The 27,515-nt window shown below is 36.1% G+C and overlaps 1 protein-coding gene, 1 long non-coding RNA gene and 1 pseudogene across 3 annotated transcripts; 1 reads left to right on the top strand and 2 right to left on the bottom strand.

Annotated features, from left to right (window-relative positions):
- The first annotated feature begins 218 nt into the window (after positions 1-218).
- LOC143616840 (abscisic acid receptor PYL8-like) lies at positions 219-2,450 on the top strand. The gene is made up of 3 exons (XM_077089553.1): positions 219-468; positions 1,459-1,674; positions 1,744-2,450. Exons 1-3 carry the CDS (start codon positions 340-342, stop codon positions 1,960-1,962), a joined length of 564 nt encoding a protein of 187 aa, XP_076945668.1. The 5' UTR covers positions 219-339; the 3' UTR covers positions 1,963-2,450.
- A 13,458-nt stretch (positions 2,451-15,908) lies between these two features.
- LOC143616837 (uncharacterized) lies at positions 15,909-17,692 on the bottom strand. Its single transcript, XR_013150728.1, has 3 exons — positions 17,502-17,692; positions 16,675-16,692; positions 15,909-16,239 (listed from the first exon to the last, which is right to left on the bottom strand). It is a non-coding gene; the product is annotated as an uncharacterized LOC143616837 (long non-coding RNA).
- A 5,358-nt stretch (positions 17,693-23,050) lies between these two features.
- LOC143616839 (putative GABA transporter 2) lies at positions 23,051-27,515 on the bottom strand (annotated as a pseudogene). Its single transcript, XR_013150729.1, has 8 exons — positions 27,458-27,515; positions 26,479-26,553; positions 26,149-26,378; positions 25,828-25,925; positions 25,551-25,737; positions 24,829-24,959; positions 24,517-24,753; positions 23,051-23,642 (listed from the first exon to the last, which is right to left on the bottom strand). The product of XR_013150729.1 is annotated as a putative GABA transporter 2 (transcript).

Raw genomic sequence — 27,515 nt, 5'->3', positions numbered from 1 at the left:
GGCACAATAACTGTCAAGTGGTAGCCGACAATACGGTTTCTAGGGGAGACATCCAAGCAAACTGTGAAGCCAGCGTAAGCCCGGTTAAGACAACATAGTCTGACTAAAGTGAGATAACGAAACTCTCCAAATTAAAAAGTGTGGTAGCCTAACACACAAGAAAGCTGCAGTTATTATAATAATAATAATATCACATGAAAAGAATGAAGAGAGACAAAACACACACAAATAACCAATTGGCGTGCGTCGTCATTATCTTCCTTTCCTCTAAAAAAACGTCAACGAACGATCCAACCGATTTCTGTTACTTTACCGGCAACACTTAACAGTTTCCGTTAGATGGCTATCACCGGTGACGGTACCAATTTGACGGAGAGTGATTACATCAAGAGGCATCATAAGCATGAGGTTAGAGCGTGCCAGTGTACATCGGCTGTTGTTAAACGAATCAAAGCACCGGTTCATCTGGTAATTTTATAGTTTAATAAATCTATGATTGACTGATTTCGTAATCGTAATTTATAGTGGATCTGAGCTTAAACGTATGATTTGGGCGTGTATTTTTAATTTCAGATCCGTAGATGTTAGCTTGTTATATAATTTGATTGATTGAAGCTAATTTGACCTAAAATGAAAGTGAATTTGATATATGTCAGCTAGACGAAAATGTAGCCTTTAGTTAGGGCTGTAAATTAACCGAACGATACGTGAACTGTTTGGTGAGAAGCTTGTTTATGTTCGTTTTGTACAAGGAATTTCGTTCGATTAACTAAATGCATGAACATAAACAGATGCTATGTTCTTCATTTGTGTCTGTGAATATTGGATAAATGTTTGTTTTTTTATGTTTGTTCGTTAAAGGTTTTTAATACTTTGTGATGACTTTTTTAATCTTATCATATAAGGTTTTTAATACTTTTTGATGAGTATTTTAATCTTATCATATGGATTTAAGCAAAATTGGTAACTATAAAACAAATATATATATATATATGAGTATTATGTGAGTAATTTATATGTAAAGTTAACGTATGAAGATGACTGTTAAAAAAAGCACCGACACAAACTTGGTAGCCGTAACAAAGCATTGACACTGACCATTATTGGATAGCCAAATCAAATAAAACGTTGTTTGTGCTCATTTGTGTTTGTGAACAGTTCATGAACAAGCTCATTTTCTTTATGAACGAACACGAACAAGAAATTCCGTCCGGTTAGCTGAACGTTAATTATTCGCTTGTCCTATAAAAGCTTAACGGGCGAACATGAACAAGGCCTTGTTCGGTTTGGTTACAGCCCTAGTAAATGTTATAGGGAGCTCAATAAGTGTTAAATTTTAGATCTAGAAAGAAGCAGAAACAGAACATAAGTTGATTATAAAAGGAGTTAATATTGAATACATGAACTTCTAACACCGATACAAGATCCAAGTTGATGGTTTATGTGTGTTTATTTCAGGTGTGGTCTCTTGTTAGAAGGTTCGATGAACCACAAAAGTACAAACCTTTTGTGAGTGAATGCAATGCACAAGGTAACCTTGAAATTGGAAGTGTTAGACGGGTAAATGTTTGTTCTGGACTTCCCGCTACCACAAGTATAGAAAGGTTGGAACTTTTAAATGAAGAAGAACACATATTAGGCATGCGCATCGTTGGTGGTGATCACAGACTCCAGGTAAGTACCCTTTTAAATCCTCTTTCATCTTAATCATGTCAATACTTACGTAATTGGCGTTTTATGCAGAATTACTCATCTGTGATAACACTGCATCCAGAGGTTATTGAAGGAAGACCAGGAACTTTGGTGATTGAATCATTCATAGTGGATGTGCCAGATGGCAACACTATAGATGAAACATGTTACTTTGTTGAGGCACTTATAAAATGCAACCTTAAGTCACTTGCTGACGTGTCAGAGCGTTTGACTGTGCAAGACCGTACTGATTCCATTGTCCAGGTGTGATACTGTAATTCCTTTTTTGCATGATTCATTGTATATATAACATTAGTGACAACTTCTTAGATTTCATTTGTCTATAACCACTTCATGTGTGAAGCATATTGTCAGCATCTCCATCACGTCCGTTTGCTACCTTGTCTTGATTTTGTGCTTTAGTCGAGTCCAAAACAACAATATTTATTTGCACATGTTTCCTATGTTTTTACCTTAATATTGTATAATATGTTTAATTTGAAAGACTTCATATATGTAATTCGCGTTTCTGGTAGATCTTTTTGGTGCTAGCATAGAGAGTCTGGGTGTCTGTTTACCCTCTGTCTGACCAAGTTTTGTATTAATAAGAGTATTTAATGGCAGAGTTTTTTGCAGTTTGACTATGTATTGTTGTTGAGTAAAGTAGTTAAAGTTTTGTGACTCTTATATGAAAAGTTCTGGTTCTGCCATTGGGTGTTAAGTTAAGCTAAACTATAATTAGCTCAACAGTTTTCCTTACATAGGCTAGAGTTGAACCCTTGAAGGAAGATTCAAGTTCAAATTAAAATCTTGAGTAACTTGAAAATATAACAAGTTTGATTCGAGCTTGACCCCAAATATTAACACACAAATAGGTTTGTGATATGGTCTGAATATCCAAAGAATCTGAACTCACAGTTTCTGATAATTTAGTGTTTGGGATTGAAGTTTTAATGGCCAAGCACCAAGCTAAATAACTTGAAAAATGAAAAAGAACCCTTGAGTTAGCCAACAAAACGGTAGAACACGTTTTAATAAGTAATTTTTGTATTAAAAGTTATAAAAAATGGTGAAAGATGAAAAGTGAGTACGACATAGTTTGAAAGATGGGTGAAAGATGGACGAGGGTGGTGATGTAACGCTGAGATAGTACACAATGGCAAAAGTTAGGGTGAGTGTGAAAACCGATAATCGAACTAGAAGCGAAAAATCCAAAGATAAAGAGTAACCAAATGTTTTGGTTATAAATATCCGCAAAACTGATATAATTGAGCCAAACCTGAATCGATTCATTTTTAATCCTTATATCAAACCATGGGAGATTAGTTAGTCTGTTAGTCTGTGTATTATGATATTTGTTTAAACTAATCAGTCAATGTGTTCAAAAAATGCGGTGTATTCCAGAAAATAGTCCTACATTTCTAGATTCCATGTTTAGGGGACAAACTTCTAGCTATGTTTGTTGTTTATAATGTGAGCATACTTTAAGGGCATATGAGCCAAACGTTGTTGAATAGTATTTTTCTTCATGGTTGGATTATGTATTTATGTGGAGCCAATTACGCTATCAAGTTGTCAAGAGGCATGTGCATCCAATGGTGTTAATGTGGTCACTGACTATGCTTAGCTGGCAAGTGGCAATCGTGCTTGGATAATCTTGAACCAAGTTAATTCTTTATCAGATGATCACAATACAACATTTAAAAATGAAAACACATCTATAATTTTAAAGTTTGTTAATGGTAATGATGTTCTCTATGCCATTACACTCTTAATAGCTTTAATTTTATCCCACATTAAACCCCAATGGAAAATATAGAAAGACTCTAAAAGAAAGGCTAGTTTTGTGTTGATCCCACAATGAAGTTTGAAAGAAAAGCCGAAGGATTTTCCTTCCATAAAAGGAGAACCCATAATGCATGCCCTTAGGTCCACAACAAATAAGCTCGAAACTTGGTTTTAGATGACGAATCTGGGGCTAATTTTAAGCTCGTTCGCCAAGACCTAAAGCAAACCGAGCATATTATGAAGACCCAGAAAAACTCTTTTTAGAAACTTACAAAACCGTGATTTCAGTCTTTGGTCCGGTTGGAATTCAAAATGGATAAATGCACACTCCTAATTAAAGATGCTTGTTGGGTATACAAGAGAGTTTAACCACATGTTATGATGTGAATGGTCTCAAAGAGAGCTTGGACAAAATTTGCTTCAAAAAAAGCTTAAAAGATCCAAATTAGTACTGGTTTTGAAAACAAATGTTGTTACGTTTGCTTGAAAGTATTTTGTCAATGGTTATATAGTAAAATAGGTTATCGATCATTTTAGTGAGTTGTCCTTGATTAAAGTTAGGTTATATAATGTCATTTATGGTGGAGGGAGTGGTTATACCATCCCGATCAATCTTTTACCCTTACTTCACTCAGCGTAGGCGTCACGTCAGATTTGCACCATCTTATCCCCGTTCTTCTTTCACCCATTTTATATTTTTTGGTTTTTTAATAAATTATTTTCAAACAAAAATAACATAAAAATAATATTGATGCACATTGAAAATGCAGTCCCCAATTTTTTTGGGCCTCAAAACTAGACCAGCCTATATAAATAATGAAAGGGTTTGTGAAAAAAAGAAAGTTTTATATCGGGGTTGGCCCAAAAGAGTAACTCAACCTACATACAAAATGTTTGGGATGTTCAGCATGGCCATGCGGACCGGGATGGAGTTTTCTCGGACCAGAGACTAGCTGAAGAAACACTAAGTGACCCCGGCAGATTAAGGATAATCTTAGGGTTAAGTAGATGTTTCCCACGATGGTTAGGTCCGGCAAAGATGGTTATTCTTCTGATGACCTGCAAAACAGACACCGTGAGCTCGTCACTGAGAAGGGGGGGTACCTCCTTGTGACCACCCTCCGGCATGAGAATCAGACTAGATTGCTCTGAATATAAGTGTATATTAAGAGAAATAGCTAGAGTAGATAAGATAATATCAGATGATATGTGATAGTATAAGATAATCTGAGATCATATAAGATAATAATACCGTTCCAAGGTGTTGGAGTATTTATAGCCGAAGGTAGGTTTCCAAGCAGGTACAGCTAGCTGTATAATATTCCTTTTCCACCAACTGTGGGCTACGTACGTGCCATGCTGGTAGTTGGTGGGTAGGCAGCGGCTGATAGTGACATGGCCGGCTGTGTACTATTCCTTTTCCACCAACTACAGGCTATGTACGTGCCACGATGAGGGTTGGTGGGTAGGCAGCGGCTGATAGTGACATTTTGTACTAGAGCGTGCTCCTCCTCGTACTGTTGTCGGTGAGCTGTCACCCTGTGATTGGTTCATGGGCTGCTTTGGTCAGATCTTGTCTATTTTGTCCATACCTTGGCAGGTATAGTACAAAAGATCTTCCAGAAGCGTACGGACTGGCTCATTTGGGCGGGAGTATTCCCGCCTTGCTCATTCCTTCTTCAGGTGACATTACTGAATTATTGAGAGTTAGTGCCTTGTGCGTGTAGCCTTACTATTAGTGCGGGTAGCCTTCCCTGATGGCTTGTATCCACAGCTGCGGGAACAGGCGGGGTACTTTACCATTGGGAGGCTTTTCCTGCGGGAACAGCTGGCGTACTGCGCGTAAGGTCTTCATCTCTCTGAGCATGGTGGGTCTTGCGGAACCAGTTGGTCTTCGCGCAGACGTCCCTCTTCAAGGTGAGTCTTGCGGGTCCAACTGGGCTCTGCTGGGACCTACCTCTTCAAGTCCCCCCAGTCCATTGTTTTTCTCATGAATTGTTAATAAGTGAGGTGAACTTTTGGACTTAAGCAAAGGGTTTTGAAAAGGGTTTTTAGTTTTAAGGTTCTCCGTGGGGATTCTTCCCGCGGTTTTCCTAATGTCACGTGCAGAAATTCCCGACTTTTCTGCTTGATCTTTGGGTATGATGCGGGTAGGTGTGTAACCTCCTCGCAAGTCAGGAGCGTTGAGTTTCACTTGTGTAGATTCTCCACGAGGTTTTGGTAGTTTTAGACATAGTGATCAATTATGTTAAACAACCAATTCCATCTTGGAGCTTCAAACAATCTAGTTCTCAACGTTCCCGCTATGCGGGGGTGTTATTTCCCTTTCCACAAGCATGGCCCAGAAGATCCTTCTTGGTTTCAATTCCCTGCAAGTGCTAAGTATGTGAAGGGTTTCGCCTTGACACTGTACCCGCACTCGTCTTATAGTTTCTTGATTTCCAAGGTATTCTTGGCTTCAATTCCCTGCTGGTGCTAAGTATGTGAAGGGTTTCGCCTTGACACTGTACCCGCACTTGTCTTACGGTTTCTTGGTTACCAAGGTATCTTGTTAGCTTCGATTCCCTGTAAGTGCTAAGTATGTGAAGGGTTTCGCCTTGACACTGTACCCGCACTCGTCTTATGGTTTCTCGCTTTCCAAGGTAAGGGGGTATATTCCCTCTTATTTTTGAATCTTTGAATCTTTTTGAATCTTTTTGACTTGCTTTATAAACGTTATATGACTTGCTCATGCATACTTTAGTTTAACTTAGCAATTTTCCAAGTGTTTTGAATAAGTTAACCTTTCGACGCGTGGTTGTCAATAGGTTAGTGTTTAGTTTCCTCTATCATGATTGTGCGGGTAGGACCGTCACTTTCACTTAGGATGACCAAACTTCACCTATAACTGACCTGCGTGAAGGTTTTCCTCATCTTTTTAGAAATTTTCTAAGTGTTTTGAATAAGTTAACCTTTCGACGCGTGGTTATCAATAGGTTAATGTTCAGTTTCCTCTATCATGATTGTGCGGGTAGGAACGTCACTTTCATTTAGTGGGATGGCCAAATTTCACCTATAACTGACCTGCGTGAAGGTTTTCCTTATCTTTTTAGAAATTTTCTAAGTGTTTTGAATAAGTTAACCTTTCGACGCGTGGTTATCAATAGGTTAATGTTCAGTTTCCTCTATCATGATTGTGCGGGTAGGACCGTCACTTTCATTTAGTGGGATGGCCAAACTTCACCTATAACTGACCTGCGTGAAGGTTTTCCTCATCTTTTTAGAAATTTTCTAAGTGTTTTGAATAAGTTAACCTTTCGACGCGTGGTTATCAATAAGTTAATGTTCAGTTTCATCTATCATGATTGTGCGGGTAGGACCGTCACTTTCATTTAGTGGGATGACCAAACTTCACCTATAACTGACCTGCGTGAAGGTTTTCCTCACCTTTTCCTTAGAAATTTTTACCGTTTTTTGTGTTTATGCGGGTTTTGCCGCCTTCCACACGCAACGACTTACTTCCCCACTTATTTATGCGGTGAATACCGGCATATCAGTGTGGTCAGATCATAAGTAGATGTAAGACTATTAGCGTCAATGTGATAAGGAGAATCATTTCCATTAGAAGTGGCTCTAGGCCTTTTCTTTACAAGTTTGGAATTGATCTACATGCACATGTTCTTGGGATGGGGGTGCCATCGAGCCTTTCGAGCCGATATGCGCCTGGTTCGGAATCTCGTTGTTTACGCAGTATGTAGTCTCCAACATTGAAGCTGCAGCTTCATTCGTGTTTTCCCCAACTGGGGTTCTACACGCATTAGCCTGCTTAGCGTCCATTACGCCACGAGGTGTGTGAGTTTCCCATCTCTGACAAATGTCTTGACGATGTCTTTCAAGGATATGCATTCCTCAGTGGTGTTACCTTTTGTCCCATGGAAGTCACAGGACTTGCTCTGATCAGCGTTGTGACGCTGTCGGATTATTGGAGCCTTTGGCCATGGGAGCCTCTCGGTGGCAAGTATTTCGGTGACGCTTTTGGTGAGTGGCGTCCATCTGGGATTCCGGTTCAACGACTGCATGTTGTCCTTTCCGCCTAAGAGAGGGCGAGAGCTGGATGAGGTGTCAAAGTTTACCTTTGAATGCCAAATACCAAGCTTCCTCTTTTTGTTTTGTCGGGCGGTATGAACGTTATTTTCTCTCGTCCTCTGGGTGTAGAGGTTTGTGCTCTGGGGAAGATCTCTACCCAGTTGCTTTTTCATTTCCGCGAAGCGTTTAGCTGTTGTCATGATGGCATCCCACGTGGATGGCATGCCATCTTTACCCGTCAAGGTGCGGATGAGCTCTGGGTCTTCCGCGCCCTGGATGAAAGCAGCGCGAACAAGATCTTCGCTAATAGTGCCCAGACTTAGCTTCTTTGAATTGAAGCGCGTGATGAAGTCTAGTAAAGACTCATCTTCCTCTCGGATGCAGTTGAGGATCGTTCATTGCTCTTCAGTATACTTTCTTTGTTGACTGAAGTGTTGGCTGAACTTCTGCTGGAAGTCTGCCCAATCGTAGATGTGATGGACCGGTAGACGGTCAAACCACGCTCTGGCTGCCCCAACAAGCGTCATTTGGAACATGTAACACCACGTGGGTTCCGTCCAATTTCTGACGGTTGCCCCCGCTATGAATCTGTTCAAATGATCGTCTGGGTCAGATATACCATCATATGTGCCTATGTTGGACATTTGTTTGGCACTTTTCGGGGCAATTGCTTCCGCAATGTCCCTTGCAAATTTGGACGTTCCCGCATTTGCAACAGTTGGTCTGAAGGTTTTAGAGAAGTCACGTGAGTTTCCACCCGCGTTTTTTGGTTTAAAGGCTTCTCCAAAATTTCTTCTGTGGAAATCTGCTTGTTTACGCTTCCCTTTCGCCCTATGGCGCGGGTTTGCGTCACTGTCAGATTCTTCCCAATCTTCATCATACTCGCACTCATTACTCATGTTGAGCTGTTGTCGAGTGTTTCCGAACTCGTCATTAGCCTGTTGGAGTAAACGTAAACGTTCATCCAACTCAGCTTGGAATTCTTTCTGACGTGCTTCTGCCCACGCTTTAACTTGATCAAGTGTTTGGCGGGGGAGCCTCGTCTGTTGTCTCTCCAACTGAGTATCGGTGAATCCCAGTGAAGGATTGTTTACTGCACTTGCCCCGGCTTGGGTTACCGGAGTTTCTTGGTCACTCGTTGGCCTTGGCATCGGAGTAACCTTAACCATCTTTCCAGAGGTTTTGAAAAAACTGAAAAAGAATTAGTTCTAGCTTTTATGCACGGATGGCGCCAATGAAGAAACACTAAGTGACCCCGGCAGATTAAGGATAATCTTATGGTTAAGTAGATGTTTCCCACGAGGGTTAGGTCCGGCAAAGATGGTTATTCTTCTGATGACCTGCAAAACAGACACCGTGAGCTCGTCACTGAGAAGGGGGGGTACCTCCTTGTGACCACCCTCCGGCATGAGAATCAGACTAGATTGCTCTGAATATAAGTGTATATTAAGAGAAATAGCTAGAGTAGATAAGATAATATCAGATGATATGTGATAGTATAAGATAATCTGAGATCATATAAGATAATAATACCGTTCCAAGGTGTTGGAGTATTTATAGCCGAAGGTAGGTTTCCAAGCAGGTACAGCCAGCTGTATAATATTCCTTTTCCACCAACTGTGGGCTACGTACGTGCCATGCTGGTAGTTGGTGGGTAGGCAGCGGCTGATAGTGACATGGCCGGCTGTGTACTATTCCTTTTCCACCAACTACAGGCTATGTACGTGCCACGATGAGGGTTGGTGGGTAGGCAGCGGCTGATAGTGACATTTTGTACTAGAGCGTGCTCCTCCTCGTACTGTTGTCGGTGAGCTGTCACCCTGTGATTGGTTCATGGGCTGCTTTGGTCAGATCTTGTCTATTTTGTCCATACCTTGGCAGGTATAGTACAAAAGATCTTCCAGAAGCGTACGGACTGGCTCATTTGGGCGGGAGTATTCCCGCCTTGCTCATTCCTTCTTCAGGTGACATTACTGAATTATTGAGAGTTAGTGCCTTGTGCGTGTAGCCTTACTATTAGTGCGGGTAGCCTTCCCTGATGGCTTGTATCCGCAGCTGCGGGAACAGGCGGGGTACTTTACCATTGGGAGGCTTTTCCTGCGGGAACAGCTGGCGTACTGCGCATAAGGTCTTTATCTCTCTGAGCATGGTGGGTCCTGCGGAACCAGTTGGTCTTCGCACAGACGTCCCTTTTCAAGGTGAGTCTTGCGGGTCCAACTGGGCTCTGCTTGGACCTACCTCTTCACTAGCGGAGTGGTGTTCCTGTCGTGGCGAACCCACTCCTATCCTATCCCGAACCCACTCCGTCCACGCTTAATAAAAGTGTAATCCCTAGCTCTTTTGGAAATTACATCTTAAAAAATAAATTTAGCATGGTTTCCGTGTTATTAATTATAGATAAAATTACAACAAATGATCATTTGCTGGTATCTTGTCCCTTTGCTTCCAAGGTGTGGTCTCAAATCATGAGTTGGTGCAAGCTACCATTTAGCCAATGTTGTTTCGTTAATTAAAAAGTTAGTACGCTTGTTAGAAAAAAGAGAGATGAACCTTCAAGGCATAGATCGTCATTCAATCTACTAAACACAAGAAAATTTTAAAATTATTGATTATTTAGCTAAATATGCTTCTACATACATCTCCAATGGATGCAATTACTTATGTACAGATATTACAAATACAAATACAAAAAGAAAAATAAACAAATTAATATAAATCATAAACATACTAATCATATATATACACACATCTTTATTTAACACATGCATTAAATTAATTAATTAAGGTGAAATTAATTAAGAAGACCATTAACGTAATTGATCCTCAATCAAAAGTATGTTTGAGAAACTTGCGAATGTTCTTCATCACTCCAGCCTTATGATTCTCAATCTTCTTCTGCTTAAGCTGACGATTCAAGCTCGTCAACTTCTCTCTATCAAACACATTCTTCGCCTTCGACGTTACATGAATATTTTCCTTCTTCTTATAATTATCATTCTGGCTGTTGCGGCTCTGGTTATTAATTCTATTGTTATTGTTATGTTGCCATGGGGTACCATACTTAAGGTGCTTTGCCTTTAACCAATTCGCGGGGACTTCCCCACGAAAGGGTTTTGTTTTCGAGGTGTCAGCTTTTTCAGCTGAGACCTCATCTTTCCTGCCTGAGGCCTCGGGTTGCGGGTATGGGATTGAATATTGCCTGTGCTTCATGCAAGGCCTACGGTGTGTCCCAGTTTGTTGTGGACCCCGGTTAGGTCTGACGTGGAAGTGGCGGTTGATTGGATGGAATCTCGAGAAGTTCGTACGTGGTGTTAGATCGTTTGTAGGTTTTTCGGGTTCAGGGTGAAGAATCTTCTCACCGGGGAGAAGAATCTTGGAACGGCCGGTGTATTTGGGTAGCTTGGATGCATCATCGGTCCTGATGGTGGTTGGGTTGGTTACTGGTGGTTTGACGGTGGGGCGGGCGGCGGAAACGGTGTATAATAACAATAAGGCAAAGAAGGTGAAGGTGGTGGTTTTGGTTTCCATGGTTATAATATGGATGGTGTTGTTAGGTGTGCATGGGTGTGGCTAAAATACAAGTTGGTCATTACGGGCAGGGTTAAGGGTCAGTACGGGCAGCGGGTTGTAGGGGTTATCATACATGTGGTAGGACAATTGTTTCTTGATTATCGTCCGAAGTTTATGCAACCACAAATGTTATTACATAGTTTGTTCTTTTTTGAGTAAAAATGTTTCTTTTTAGTCTTATTACCATGTCTAAATATAGAAAACCTCAAAAATAATTGTACATAATGCATAAAAGATATCATGTAGGGAAAAAGAAAAGGAGTCATTAGAAACCGTATTACGCGTTACATAGATACTGATGGGTGTAAATGATTATGCAGCTCTTGCAATTCTTAAATTAAAATTACACGTTCAAATATAATGACTTGGTAACATAGTTTTTTAGGCGAGCATGGTGACTCAAGAAATATTTTTTGAGATAGCTAGGGTTCAGGAATTTAATGTTTTAGCTTTAGTTTTTAGTTTTTGTTTTTAATATATACATTTGTAGATTTTCTTAGAATTTTGTAACTTTTTACTTTTATTTAAACAACCTTTTTAGAGTGTTTACACGACTTAGGTATGCATGTTATGTAATAATACAATACATTTATCACCAAGAGGACACATACATCATTTTCAATGTTAATTTATAAATAAAAGTGACAGAAACAAAAGTTAAATAGGATCATATACGAAATATTGTTAGCTAAAAGGTATGTTGGTATATTGGACATAGGCTACTTTATCTTAACAATAACAGATAAACTATGAGCCACTTTATAAAGTAATAACAAGTAAATTCATTAATGTGTTTTCAATGTTTATAAATAATCTCCATTGTAAGTGAGTAAGATCTTGCATGTTTGTGTTTGTAGCAGAATTCAGTTCAAAACATCTTCTAGTATATTTCATTTTATAATGTATAGTGTTAAAAAACCTTTTGAAAATAAGAGAATGTCAAGCCATCTACTTTCAACTTACATAAAAGCTGCTAGAAGTCTTTGAGAGAAGAAAGAGATAACACCATTTCAATATCTTGAAGCCGACTTATCGATTTTGACTTGCCAAGATCGTGTAATATCAAGACATTGAATTTTCATTCTACCTAAAGGGCTTTAGGCTATACTCTTTTATACGAGTTAAGAGAAGCCAGAAGCCCTTGAGGGAAAACAAGCAATCAATGCCTCGAGAGAAGTTTTTTTAATTCTTTCCTCTTATACGATTGGTATTGAGAGCTTGATAAGCCTTATTGGTCGAGTACCCCTTTTATAAGCCAACAAAATATGGATTTATTGCCAAGAAAAAGAAATAGTTTAGTTTGGTGGGGTCATACACATATCTTTGGGATTTGTCATCTAGTGGAACCAATGAATCTTTTGGTAGGATTAGAACTCAGAAAAGAAGAATTATTCTATTAAAAGCATATCTACCTACAAATCATCAATCCACAAATAAGCATGAGTAGCATACTTTAATCAATTATTTATGTTTCATATGAACAACGTATATTGCATGATTCATGAAGAGTACGTCGTATCAAAAGTAAGGATAAAGAAAAAAAGTATGAGAATATATAGTTACATATTCATGTTTTATTTACATATGTAAAACTTAACATGTTAATCAAATAACCTAAAACTTTAGGGTACACCAAGTATAAAGATAGCATTGATGTTGTGATTAAAGATATGATCGACTTGATCACAATCGATCATAACACGATCAAAGTTAAGAGGGACACATGGCCGGCTTTCGTGAGCATGGCGATTGCTTAATGTACTCAAAAGTCTAATCTGTCTTGTTATTTCCTAGATGGTACTAAAAACAACTAGTCTCTTTCAAGACATGTCATATTTCCATACTCTTTCCATGGACCACATATCATTTCTTTTAAATAACAGAAAGAAAAATGGAAAGCAAATTAAAGAGAAAAATTGGAAACTTGTAGATGCTCCACTACCAATAAGTGCACGACCCTTGGGATACATGACAAGTCACCAGAACTTTTGATCATAAACCATGGGAGAAACTAGAAGCAGGTTTGATCAGGTCCATAGATCGTTCGACCAATAAAAACGTGACACTGATAAGAATATCAAGCATATATGTAATGTGTTTTCTTGTATTCGACCCCTTAATAATGAGTATTGACGTTAATGTGAACAAATTGTTTCATGACCAAAAGATGTATAACATGTTCTGATTCGCCAATTCGGACACCATAAATTGATCAACACTGTATTTGACATGATTACTAGCATATAAATTACCTTATTTAAGGATGTGGTGCCATATTTGACATCCATTATCTTCCTTGATGCTAGTTTTGAGTGGCAACCATATCTTACTATCTTTTAGTGCATATTTGACATTCCTTCACATCTCAAATTCTCAATTATCCACCATCTTTTATATAAATAGTGTTTTATGTTTAGAATTTCAATTTTATGGATGCTGAATACTTGAATTTGATAAATATAATTTATTGTTGTTTTCTTGTATTTCTTTGGTATTAAATAAAGTTTATTGTTATTCTCTTCTTTTTTTTGGTGTGTGTGTGTTGGGGGGGGGGGGGGGGGGGTAGTAAATACACTTTATGGTTATTTTCTTCTAATTTTGGTAGTAAATACTAAATAGCATTTATAGTTACTTTCTTCAATGATCGTATATAAATAGGATTAGCTTTAGAAACTCGTGTGTTACACGGGATAAATTAATGTATGAATTACAATGAATAATTTAAAACAAATAAAAAACACATAATTAAGTCTTTTTATATTATGTAAAAAATGCATTACAAATAGTCGTTTTATGTCATCAAATATATTTGAATTTTAAATTGAGAATGAGTTGTTCTACCATCGGTATATAATAATGAAGCTAAAATCTTTCACAAAAATGCTATACATTCCATACCCGGCCATAGACAAAAAAAGATATCAGATTTTTCTTTTGAGCGGTTTTCATGTTGTCCTTATAAACACATTCTTGTTCAACTATTACAACAGTCTTATCTACCAAAACTAATAAAAGAAAATAATTCTGGACACATGACATTCTGAGGTTAATTTTCACTATCAAATTCCCGTCAAAATAATTTCTCTTCTGTTGATGGAATATATTCTAACAATGTACATTAGTATAATATGTAAATATTTATTTGTATAAAAGTGTATAGATATAATACAAATAGAGTTTAAAGAAAAGTGAATAATTTAATTAGATATAATATAAATTGAGTGTAAAAGAAAAGTGAATAATTATTTATATATGCCATATATTAATTTTGGAGGGAAAAATATTGTGAGGATTAACCACAAACTGACATGTGTCACAATTATTTTATTTTATTAGAATAGGTAAATTTATAGTTATTCTCTTCTATCTTTTGGTGTAAAAATAAAACTTATGGTTGGTTATAAATTTTCTATATCCAATAAATGATTGTGTTTTGTTTGTGGGTTGATAGATCGAACCCAACATGAACCCAAAAATCGTATCAGACGAACCCTGACATAATGCTATTTGCGGGTGGAAAAGAACATGAGCCGCCTAACCGGAATTATTATTTTTTATATATATTGATACTTTAAAATTACAACAAAAAACGATAGGGTACATAAAACGATTACTTTTAACATATAGATGTGTACGCAGATTTCTCTTTTAGTTTTAACTTTTAGTATTCCCTTTTAAAATTTTGAAACACATTTTCAAAGTATATTAAAAATAAACGAGTTAGATGGGTCGTCAACCCAAACTCAACCTGTTTAGCTAAACAGGTCACGGGTTTGACCAAAACTAATCTAGGCCCATTTAGACTAAACCTAAACCGTGTTTTCATTTGAGGCCCTTGTCGTGTTTTTTGTATCGTGTCATAGATTCAGCACCGTAACTTTACTTTTACCTGTGACACGGCACATTACTAGAAATCAATTGGCCTACCATCTACAACAAGATGGATTTTTCAAAGTTTGAATGAGGTGGCATGAGACAAACTTAATGTTTAAGGCTTCACCCATTGTAGAGTAAAATTTGTAAGTTAAAGTTTGCATAAGCAAACTTAATTCAAACCTTTAAGGGTGGGTCCCAAAGTCATTTCTTTCACATACATACATATTATATATACATATATAGTTTTAATATTTTTGATAAGGTTTGTGAATGTTTGTTGTGAAAGAAAGTTGAGGTTTTTGTGGAAAGTTTGAAATATGATGTGAAGCTGATGTGGCGGTTTGTAAAGGTTTGTTGGTGTGGATGCTCAAATAAAGCGATGCAAGCACTTCTTTGGCATCAATGAAACTCAAGAAAGCTTCAAAATGAGATATGCTCTGCATCAATAGTGTATCAAGACAAGATCACTTCTCTTAGTATCTTTGATGCTCAAGCCAAAGTCTCTGTGATGCGATTTTAAACTCTGCATTGTTGGTACTGCTATCATTATTGGGTACTATCGATACTCGACAGTTGCAAGTCTGGATTGACTCACAACATTTAGAAGATGGGTTATTAATCTTAAAGGAAAAAACAACTATTTGCATTATCCAAATGTAGCAGTTTAGCAGCATCATACACTCAATGACCCAAACACACACAATTACTATTGGATGGTAGTAACTAGTAAGCATACAACATTAACATGCCATTAGTTGATAAGCAAAAAAAGGGAAAAAAAAACAATAAGAGTTTAAACAAGTTGATGCAAAGTCAAATATGTACCTCAGCAACTCTCGCAAGGCTGAATTCGTTGCTGATGTAATATTAAGAGAAGTTGCCAAATCGTTAACTCACTGCAGGCTTGCAAGATATAGTTGTGTCGTTCCTCATACAAATAACAATTTACAAAGTATATACCGAAACAGAAACTCATGTCAAACATGTATATAACATAATACAAATTACACATTATACATCAATATCTATATCATCTAATTCAGACAACAAATTCCATGAGAAATTGATAGCTTGGAGACTGGAGTTAAGCAGATGGACTGTTATCATCCGCTTCCTTTGCACGGTTGACTTTCCTAAGAGCTTGTCTTAGCCCGATAACAATAAACAAATTGGTCAATGTGAGAAGTGATTCCGCACCACCATGCAACCAATCCACATTTGATAATGAAGTTCCATAATGCACCTTAGCTGCTCCAAGACACCCATAATTTTTTTTTATTTTACATATTCACAACTCAATCAATCAATCAATCATACCCAGTGGGATCCCACCCATAGCAAGCTATAAGTAGGGTCTGGGGAGGGTGGGATGTAGGCACACCGTACCTCTATCCAGATGGGATAGAGAGGTGGCTTCCAGGGAGACCCTCGGCTCTAAAAAAAAATATGTTTGAGGGGTTATAGGAGGAAATTAAAGTTTAACAATAATATAACTAGTAATAGCCCGTAATAGAATTAGAACTACTAATAAATAAAACTATATAATATATGACATTAAAATAGCATAATGGCGTGCGACCAAAAAAGGTAAACAGTAGCTCCTTTAATAACACAACTAAAACAATATTTCATTTTGTAAACTAATTTTCAAAATGAAATTGGAGTTTGGAAAGAGGAGATTACCGTATATTCCTGCTGGGACTGGATGATGAAAAGAGGCAAAAAAAAACACAAAGAAACATAGTAAGGATAGATGTATTTTTTTCAACAATAAATGTACTTCAAAAGTATGTGTCAAATAAAATTTGACAAGAACTCTCCACTACGGGTCAAAACGAGATGAGCCCGAGCTCGAGCCTGGCTCGTTTTGATTTATGAGAGCTTGAGCTCTTTTTTCTAAAGTTCGGGCTCTGCTCATTAGTAGTTTTCTAAGCTCGATCTCGGCTTGTTTATTATTTATCAATTAATTTATATACACATTAACTATTTTTATGTATTTTGAGAAAAACATTAAACGAGCCTACAGCTCGTGTGTTGTACACTTGTACGTTAAACAAGCCAGAGCTCAACTCAAGCTTTGCAGTGTGAAATTAATACATAGAAGTCCAAAGAGTTAAAACATAAAAATACACTAGGCTCGTTAATGCTTGAGCTTGTGTTCGATAACTAAACGAACTTTATTTGAGGGTCAGGCTCGGCCCATTGCGAGCTTTTTATCGAACCAATCTCAAGTAGCTCGACTCATTTGCACCCCTACTCTTCAATGAGGGTAAAGAAAGATGAATTTAAAACATAACATAAGCAAATTATGTGTTTCTAATATCAGTTATGAAAATAAAGTAACAAAGGGATGTAAATGACTCCAAATAAGATATATTTTCACAAATATTATAGTTTAAACAAACTATCATGATTAGTCAGACCAAAAACTATCAGAATTCACTTGGGCAATTTGACAAACACTTGGCGGGCATAAAATAAACAATAAAGAAGAAAAAAGAAAACTTAACTGGTGGCACCGACAAAAGCAAGCAAGAAGTAGAAGCCAAAGAGGGTAAGCTTGGGGGCAGAATTGGATCTGGTGATGAAGTACAAGAAGCCAATGTAGGGGAACAAAGAGACAGCAAAGAGTTGTGAAGCAATGCTCTGTGAATCAATGGTGGGTGACCATGGGTCTACTGGAAATGGTAATGCGTTTGCTATCAAATTAACTCCATTTCGAGTGCCAAGTTTGGGGGTTTTGAAGTTGAATTGGTTGGTTCGATTGGGGTAACGAGTATCGATTGTGACACGGGTTTGAAATAACGAACAAGAAGAAGAACAAGACAGTAGTATCATTGTGAGTTTAACGAGATTTATGAGCAACACCAAGTTCAGTTCCTTATCGTGTTTGGTTCTTTGTGGTGTCTTTTACACGTGTGGCTGATTTAAGGAAACCACAAAGATGTTTAATTGGTTTTAAGAAGAAAATAATAGTATCATATTTATGTGAGAAATAAAATATAAAATAGGGTGAGTGGAAACCAAATAATGACCGAAAACTAAATTGTTAACGGAAACTAACCAAGAGCATGACCGATAAATCCGATCAGCTATGGTTAGATGATCTGATTAACTGACCATTCAGTTATGGTGTATTTGTTAACTAATTTTACAAATTACACACCCATCAAAAGCCTTTGCTTTAGTGCTCTAAGGTGGATTTTCATACTCACCTCCGGTGTAAGGTAGGATGGAAATGATTAATGTACCATGGTCTTTTGATGCTTCATAGACGTCTAAATAAAGTCGACATACATGCGAAGCAAACTAATAGTCATTGATATACATAGGGTATGTAGTGCACACTTTTAACAATGACTGTAGGGTAATTACCCTACAAGCAATAATCACTCCAATTAAACATCAAATTACTTTACCGGTCAAGTAATTATACTACAGATGATAATTACATTTTATAACTTGTGTAATTGTTTTTCTAAGTAGCGTAATAACTTTTATAGCTAGTGTAATTACTTAAACATGAAAATAATTTAGTGCACAACTCATTATACACGACAAACAATAATTTTTCTAGTTATATATGACTACTAATCAAGTAATACAATAGAATTAATAATTACTCCATTTATAATAATATTACTTTACTAATCAATAAGATTTCTCGATGAAATTGGTTAAGAAACTGACCAGTCGTGCTGGTAATAATGATTTGTTTCTAATTGGTGTAAGTGGACGCCTTCTAAATGCAATATTCACGTATGGCGGATAGAAATTAACAAAATTCCTACAATAGAAGCGTTGAAGAGGAGGAATATACAAACAAAGGCTAGTAGGCGAGTTTTGTGTAACTCGTCTCTCGAAACTGCAAAACACGTTCTTATCAACTTTTTGATGGCTTCAGTGGTTTGGAATTGGGTGAGTCAATGGTGTAAGGCGCCATAGTTTGATGTTTATTCGATGAGAGATATTTAAAACTTTCATGATTAGGTTGCCTAGGGAGAAAGAAAAAATGTGGCTCTTGACATTGTGATTATTTGGAAAGCGAGAAACAAGAAGATTTTCTAATATAAAGAGGTGAATATTGAAGATATCATCGGTAGCAGTTGCATTGAAGTTCTGAGGTTTTTGTGGTATAAACATAGGTCTAAATATAGAAATATTTTGTGAGTCTAAATGGTGTTCTTCTGACTTGATGTAATTTTGGTTATGTGGCTTCTCTCCGGTTGGGAGAGGGGTTGTGTTCGTGTTGTTGGTGGGTGGTATGTTTATAAAGTTTTCACAAATAAAAAAAAAGTCATTAGTATTACACTATATATTAAAGGAAACCAAAAGTTATACTGTAGTAATCTACAGTAATATTGATTATTGAATACATGTATACCTTCAAGAGAATAAAAGTTGATTAAAATTTGATGGTTTTTCAAATAATCATGGGTGTATAGAATTACTTATTTTACCCTACTTATAATTTATAGTCTTTCCAAAATATCATAAGGTGTTTAAATAATTTCAATGTTACAAGGACAATAAGTCATAAGAATTAAATAAGAAATCCAAAACATACCCTAAATAAATAAATAAATTCAAGATATGTGTGTACCAAATTTTACATGTTTTTAGACGGACAAACAAACAAACAAATGCACAATTTATCATGTGATGGAAGGATTCACATGCTAAAGGAAATCATATTGTTATGACCAATCCAGAATACGAGTTATCATACACTCACTATACGATCTCATACACACTCACTATACGATCTCATACGACTCTTTACAATTATGACACTGCACCTTTTTCTTCTATATTCATCAATTTGCAAACTTAGTAGAATAAAATGATTTATACTTATATACGTAATACGTGTGTGAGACTTTGAAAGACTAAAACTACTTATTGTATTTGGGCCTGACATAATATATCCAATCCACTAACCACATAACCAATCCACTTAGCCCAAATAGTTAACACTCTTGTCTATTTGATAGTCGAGAAGCTTTAAATTTGGTCACTAGTTAATTCAAAATAATTTACAGTATAAATTCTCATCATAGGTCCCCACAAATTCATAGTGAATTTTGATAAGAACCTCTCTTGCATACTTGCAGCAATAACACGTTGTCGATTGCAATGAATTTTAATTGGATGCTGCCCATACATTTATTTTTTATTGTTAAAAATTTTCTAGTAACTTTTAACTTATAATCAAAATAAGTTCGTTTTAACTGAATTCGAATTTTAAATTGGCTGTGAATTTAAATTTCAAATTCGGATCGATTTTTCCGAATCCACTTTAAACTCGAATCGAATTTTTCTAATCTACTGAATTCAAAACCAAATGGAATACAACCTGAAGTATCAAAATTTGAAGAATTTGATTCAAATAACACAAATATTCAAAGCTCAATTCATGAACATCTCTACTGATCATCAAGTGTTGTGGTGCTCGTAATAAATAACTTTATATAAATGAATGACCTCATTTGGTACTTTAAAATTAATTTCCTTAGTATTTCTTTCACTTAAATAACAACCTTTATTCTTGACGCTAGCCAAATTTGATGCCAAAAGATCAAGTATCTTCCTACTACATAGTCTACATCAACGCGGTTGATATAGCATTCCTTCATACGCATCTCCATTGAATATATATATACTCTATATATTATATAGTCAAAATTTTGATGCATTGTATACCAACATATATAAATAATAAAACAATAATAAATAGCATCCATAGTATTGAACAAGAGTTTGGTTAATCACAAACATTAGAATAAACTTAAATTTTAACCATAACACATGGTCCTATATCCATGAAACTATGTAACAACCAAAACGTTTAAAAAAAAGGTAATAATATCATGTCCATAACTAAAGTTTCAACTTTCAAGTACATGATATACCAAGAGAAGTTGGCATAAACCGAAGAGACCGTGTTCTTGTCACCATCTGCTTCATCTCAGGCGAAATCAACTCGAATTCCGGCATCTCCGGTATAGTGGAAAGAGGACCAGAAGTGTCATAGGGATAAAAAGCTTCAACTTTTGTTGAGCTATTATGTTTAAGCCGGAAAACTGACTGAAGGAGCTTGTTGAATGAGCGGGTGAGTTTGGAGTGTTTTTTGGAGGTGGGAGTGTCATTGAAAGGCGGTGGTTGATGGTGGATGGAGGCGGAGGAGAGGCGGGGCATTGACATGGTTCGGACGGTTAGGGCGGAATCTAGTTGTAGGAAAGATTTGAGTTCGTAAGAGTCGTAGAGAGAGCTTTCACAATCCCATACTTCATGTTTGTGTTTTGTTTTTTGGTGTTTTTGTGTTTGGTTTTCCATTTGTTTTCTTTGAAACACTTCAAACTTTGTAACGTTATGATATATATATATATATATATATAGAGCCATAGAGGGGAAGTGGAAATTTATTCAAACTTATAATGCCGGTTTTATTATATATTAGTGTAATAATATTTAGGCATAATGATAATTAATAATGATATGATTACATGTGTACATATAATAGCTGGTTTTGTTATATATAATAAATTTCTTTCTAGAAAAACATAGAAAATAGTTACTGTTTTACCATACACGTTCAGAAAAATCGTTGGTGATTCTACAAAATCCTGAAATGAAAAAGAGAAAATTAACTGTAAAAAATCTTAGATGATCCCACAAAATCCTAAAAGGAAAAATATATAATTTTTTTAATTGGCGTCGATTAATCATGTCATAGTTGATCAAACACATCGGTAGACATGTCCATAGTTGGCACAAAATAAACATATTTAGTTGATACGAGCCAGGTTATTGTATTAAAAGTTATTACACCCATTACAATTGAGTGTAATCCACCATTGTCTATTAAGTATTTAAGTCCCATCATGTCACACTAGGGTCAATATTGTTCAATAAGGGCTAATGTTGGTAATTCATGATTAGTGAGGGACGATGTTGCGGGTCAGTTAGAGTTGGTATTGATAATTATTAATAGGTAGTGAGGGTTATTGACAAACAATTAGAGCCATTTATTGTTAATTCATGTTTAATTGATCGACACATAGTCATAATTGGTCAAGTATGGTCCATCATGCTCCATCAAGAGCTATGAGACCCTTAAGAGAAAACACTCCATTAGCATGTGTATGAGCCATTATAACTCATTACAACCAAATATGACTTGCTACAACCTAATCTGACCATTTATGACCTAATACAATTTATTAAGTCTTGCCACCTATTATGTGTATGTGGAACCAACAGCAGGATAGAAACCACTACGATTAACTGGTTATCAAATCGGGTCAGGTTGCGTAGTGCACTAATATGCTCCCGAAACATGTCTTTTATGCACCAATACTTACTATGGCATATTATGACCCAATATAGTCTGATAAGACATGATTCATATATTGTGTATGATATATATATATATATATATATATATATATATGCATGTGTTGTATGTATATATAATTTTCACATTATTTATAACATCATCTTGTTTTTAAATCTTGCCCGATTATTGCACTGATAAAGTGACAACTTCGTTGTTTGGTTTGGTTCTAAAACATCGGTTTTTTAGTAGTTTTTATAAGTAGAGGGCGCATTCAAACTAGTTCGAGAACCTACCTCAACCGAATATGATTCGCAGGTTTGATAAATCATCAATTGAAACTGGTTAAAACTGAACCAATCCGCCTTCCCTTTATAAACCGGTTTTTTAATCCACATGGTTTGACCAATCCGTTATTTTACTTTCTTTTAGTCGATCCTACTGGTTTTGAATAAAATCCGTTTTGTGTGCACATATTTATCAGTTAATGGATACAATTTGGTAGAGTTTAGGCCCTTGCCCAAAAGGTGAGTAGTATCCATTTGTCGTTTAAATGACATTGCATGTGTTTTTACCAATATATTGTTTGATATTTTACTACAACATTATCATTATCCAAAAGTTGAAAATTTTAAACAAGTATGAGTTTGATTATAGAGAAGAATTAGATATGTAGATTGAATACAAGAAAGGACATTAATTAGAGATCACGAGATTGAAACAAGGTCCATTAAATTGTAAATATTTATGGTGATAGTGATGGTCATGGTGTTTAATGAGTTGCAAGAGGTGTTTGTTGCCTTGTGCCTTGTTTTCAATGTGTATTTTAACCGTTACGATTAAATAACGTAACCACTGAATGACTTCCTGCAACAAGAGTTGTACAACGAGCGTCTACCTTTGTACTTACAAGTCAATTTTCTCGTCAATCAACCACGTCATCACTAAACAATTTGAATTGACTTGCATCAAGAACCAACTTTCTTATCGAAGAAAACGAACCCAACGACCCAACGCCCGTAAACACCACCATAATAATAACATTGATCCAGTAAGTGAACGAAGATCTCGACGGCTTGTATGTCATGTTGTATAGAAGCATCGGAAGGATGAAATCCAGAGGAATAAAACCCAAAGCTCCAACCACACCATTAATATCCCCAAAAAATGGCAGCATTGCCGCGAAAAACCCACAAAATATCATGTAAAGTGACCGCAAAATTATTCTCGGGATTAGATTGCGTCTCAAGAACATCCCTTGACTCACATCCGCGGATTTCGTTTCCATTATCTCATAAGCTACTTGAGAATAAACCTGTTTCAAATCGAGTTCTATTAGCTATCAAGTATGATTGCAAACTTGAGTTGTAGACAGCATTTGGGACCGGTCCAGTGGGCTAGGCCCATTCCTAATCAGCGCACTAAAGTCTGGTTCAATCTTACAAGGGAGCTAAACCAATATTCAGTCAAGATGACTGCAACTTGGGTTGTAGACACTACCCCTATTTGGGCCCGGTCCAGTTGGCTCAGCCCATTCCTATTCGGCCCATAAAGGTTTGGCTTAATCCTCTTGTATAAAAAGAGAGCTAAACCAAATCAAAACAAAAACCGAAAATTCAGTTTTTGAGTTTTTGAAAACCTTTCGGATTCTGTTTATTCGATTCAGTTTCGGTCTTACCATTTGGGATTGAAATTTTTGGGCCGAAAAAAAGTTGTTCCAAAATAATGAATTCGGGCCTGATCACTTTGTTAATTAATATACATTTGGGCTAATATATTCGGGTAACACTATTTATTAAATTCTTATTAATTACTTAAAATTCAAAAATAAAAATGAAAATCCATATATCCAGCATGGTTTGGTATGGTTTTTTCGGTTTTAGTTACATGAAAACCGAAGCCAAACCAAAAGTTCAGATTTTACATAAACATAAAACCAAGCCGTCGGTTTTTGTTTGGGTTTGGTTATTTTGGTTCGGTTTTCCCTTACGGATCGGTTTTCTCGGTTTTATGCACACCACAGGATTTATGCTTTAAAGTAGATTGTTTTATAATCACGTTGTCCAAGATCCTATCTAGCGTTAATCGCTTTCAAAAGATACATCCAAACACCATCTAATTATCGAATAATTATATACTTTTTAATTTTTTTCTCATGTTGGCAAAATGGTGACAAGTTGAGATCATACCAGGCCAATAGCAAAGAGTTGAAGAAGAACAAATACAACACCTAGCCCGAGAAGCCAAGTCGGGGCTAAGGCGGGCCCCTCATCTAGCAAGAGACTTTTAAGAATGTTTGAGCTAGCTTTATTGCCAAACACATAATAACCCGAGACTGCAACCGAGTAGAATGTAACAAAAATCACAGAGTAACACATAATAAGCCCTTTAAACATCTTCCCGGTTACTGGTGGGGCCAATGTAGCCTGCATAATACCTTTTTTAAAACACAAATATAATTTTATAATAATGATGAAAATTACAGAGTTTAATGAACTTACTTGTATTTCAGGAACAATCCCGTTTCCAAATATTGCAGCAATTATAGAGATGGAAGTGAAGGCGCTCATAACCATTGAAAACTTTGAAGATTCTAATGAGTAATCTCTTGGTGGTGCATTCTTCGATAGACCTGCAATTTAAACAATACGAATTTCTGGTCAACCCTGGTCAACTCAACCCAACCCGCTCATTTAGACAAAACTAGTAAACGAACCAAACGTTTAGTGAACCGTTTGGTGGGAAGTTCGCTTATGTTCGTTTAATTAATAAACAAACAAAGATGAACAAATCTTATGTTCATTTAGTAAAACAAAGGAATATGAACACATGTCTTGATCGTAAATGATCATGAACATCCATTTACGTTTTTTTATGGTCTTTAGTTTACGTTTGTTTATTGTTACTTTATGTATTCATTATAGATGTTAGTCTCATTACAAATTAGGCGAGTTTTATTAGGCCCAACAGATTAATCTTCACGTTTACTTTTAATTGATGTTTGCTCAGTTAAGCTCATTTACATTTGTTCATCTATGTTCATAAAATACGTTCATTTATATAAGTCTGCATTCGTGAACTGTTCGTTTATACAATTAACAAACGAGAATAAACGAATATGAACATGAGCACGTCCATTTTCGTAACAAACAAGCACAAACATGCCGTTTGTATTCATTCAGTTCATTTACAGGCCTAATTTAGACATAAGTGATAACCGTACCCGCATGGAGACAAGCACCAACCACAATAAATGTGTAGGCTAAACTCAAGAACAGCGAAGCTAAGTTAACGTGTCGAAGAGAATGAAAAGTTGGTAACTGAGATAGAACCATCATCACCAATGTCACCATTGCTATGAATTCCCATAGATGAAGGGGCCCGTCAGGAGAAACACTAGAATACATTATCTGAATTCAAAGAAAATTTATATTAACAAACCAATAAAAAAATGTATTTAAGTAATATTTAATGCATATGTGATGTAACGTCGATCATACCTGAAGGCATTCACCAGCAAGCAAGATTGCTCCTATGCTTATGCCAGTGTTAATGGCGGTTTGAACAAATATAACAAAGTAGTACATCCAACCAGACCCTGCAAAATTCGTTCACGAACATAAATGAGTTTAAATAAACAAACATTATCAACATAAATAAACGAACAAGACACGTGTTTGTGTTCATGTTCGTTTGTTTAACTAAATGCACGAAATTTTTTGTTCACATTCATTCATTAATAAATAAACGAACTTCCTACCAAACAGTTCACTGAACGTTCGTTCGTTCACAGACACAAAGCATAAAACAAAGTAACATACCCAATACATCGGAGGCGAGTTCTCTGAATCTGATGTAGCGTCTACCGGCTTTCTCACAGTGTTCAAGAACAAGCGACATGAGATAATAAGAGTAAAACGTAACCACCCCATAACCGTAAGCGAAAAGAAACCGAGGCCCCACCCGAGCCCCCTGAACGCATACGGTAGGGTCAGTATAGTGGGCCCCACTATGGCGGTAGTAAGATGAAAACCAGCATGATACCATCCACCTATCATACAACAAACAAATAAAAAACTTTAAATAAAATATTAAATTTGAAACAGTGATTTAACATATTACAATAACCGAATTCACTAAAAAGATTTCACCTTTGGATTCAAGGACGAAAGCTGCACCTGCATCTTGTTGGTGGATGCTTTCGTTTGCAGGTAACGAAGGAGCCTCTGTCATCAAGAATGATCAGTAAAAAGAATCCATGAATTAGTAGTAATTTGGATAGATTATATATAAAGTAATATGTATAATATTAACTTGTAAAGAAGATGTTGTGTGTGAAATAGGATGACTAATACAGAAAGAGACGTGGTGATAATCTTAAATTAATAAATAAATACAAATTGTGCCTTGAAGAATCCGGCAGAAAGCATGATATGATAGTTGACAAATAGAGTTAATGCCTTGTTCTTGAGTTTTTTAACCAAGAAAACAAAAGGAGTGGGAATGATAAGAAAGGAAAGAGAAGGAAATGAAATTTTTTTTAACCGTTGAAAGGAAATTAGAGAAAAGGAAATGATAACTTACTGGGAAAAAACTTATCCTTAGTAATTATCTCATTCTTGAGAGAATAACTTATTGGGAAAAAATATCAATTTAATCCCTCCTAACTCCTTCTACTCCTTTCCTTTCTATCCTAAAAAAACTCAATAACACCTATTTTTTAATTATACTTAGTTTTCCTTTCCTTTCCCTGCTTAAAAAAAAACTCAAGCGTAAAACAGATCTGAACCTTTAACACTTTATTATTATTATTATTATTATTATTAATAATAATGTACAAATGATGAAGCGGTTATAACATGGTGACATAAAAATATCAAACTCTCTTTAACTTATTTATTAATAATTTATTTTTCTTTCTAACAAACAAACACATGATCACACAATTTATATGCAAATAAATATATAAATAAACAAAGGTTAATTTAAGGTAAGCTGCAAATAGTTCATACTCTGTATTCTGTAATGAATAATAATATGATATGAGAAAGTTAGGGTTAAATTGAGGTTTACATATTGCATATGAATTTGGTAGAGTTGAAATTAGAAAGGTAAAAGCAGAATAGGTACCTGATGGTAATAGTGGTTGTTGTAGGTGGTTCGTCATCGTCATGTACAAGTCAACGAT

Source organism: Bidens hawaiensis, unplaced genomic scaffold (assembly GCF_021521415.1).
Source record: "Bidens hawaiensis isolate Kalapana, Puna unplaced genomic scaffold, B.hawaiensis_p1.1 tig00049928_1, whole genome shotgun sequence".
NCBI classification, from domain to species: domain Eukaryota; kingdom Viridiplantae; phylum Streptophyta; class Magnoliopsida; order Asterales; family Asteraceae; genus Bidens; species Bidens hawaiensis.
This window is presented reverse-complemented; position numbering and strand designations above follow the sequence as displayed.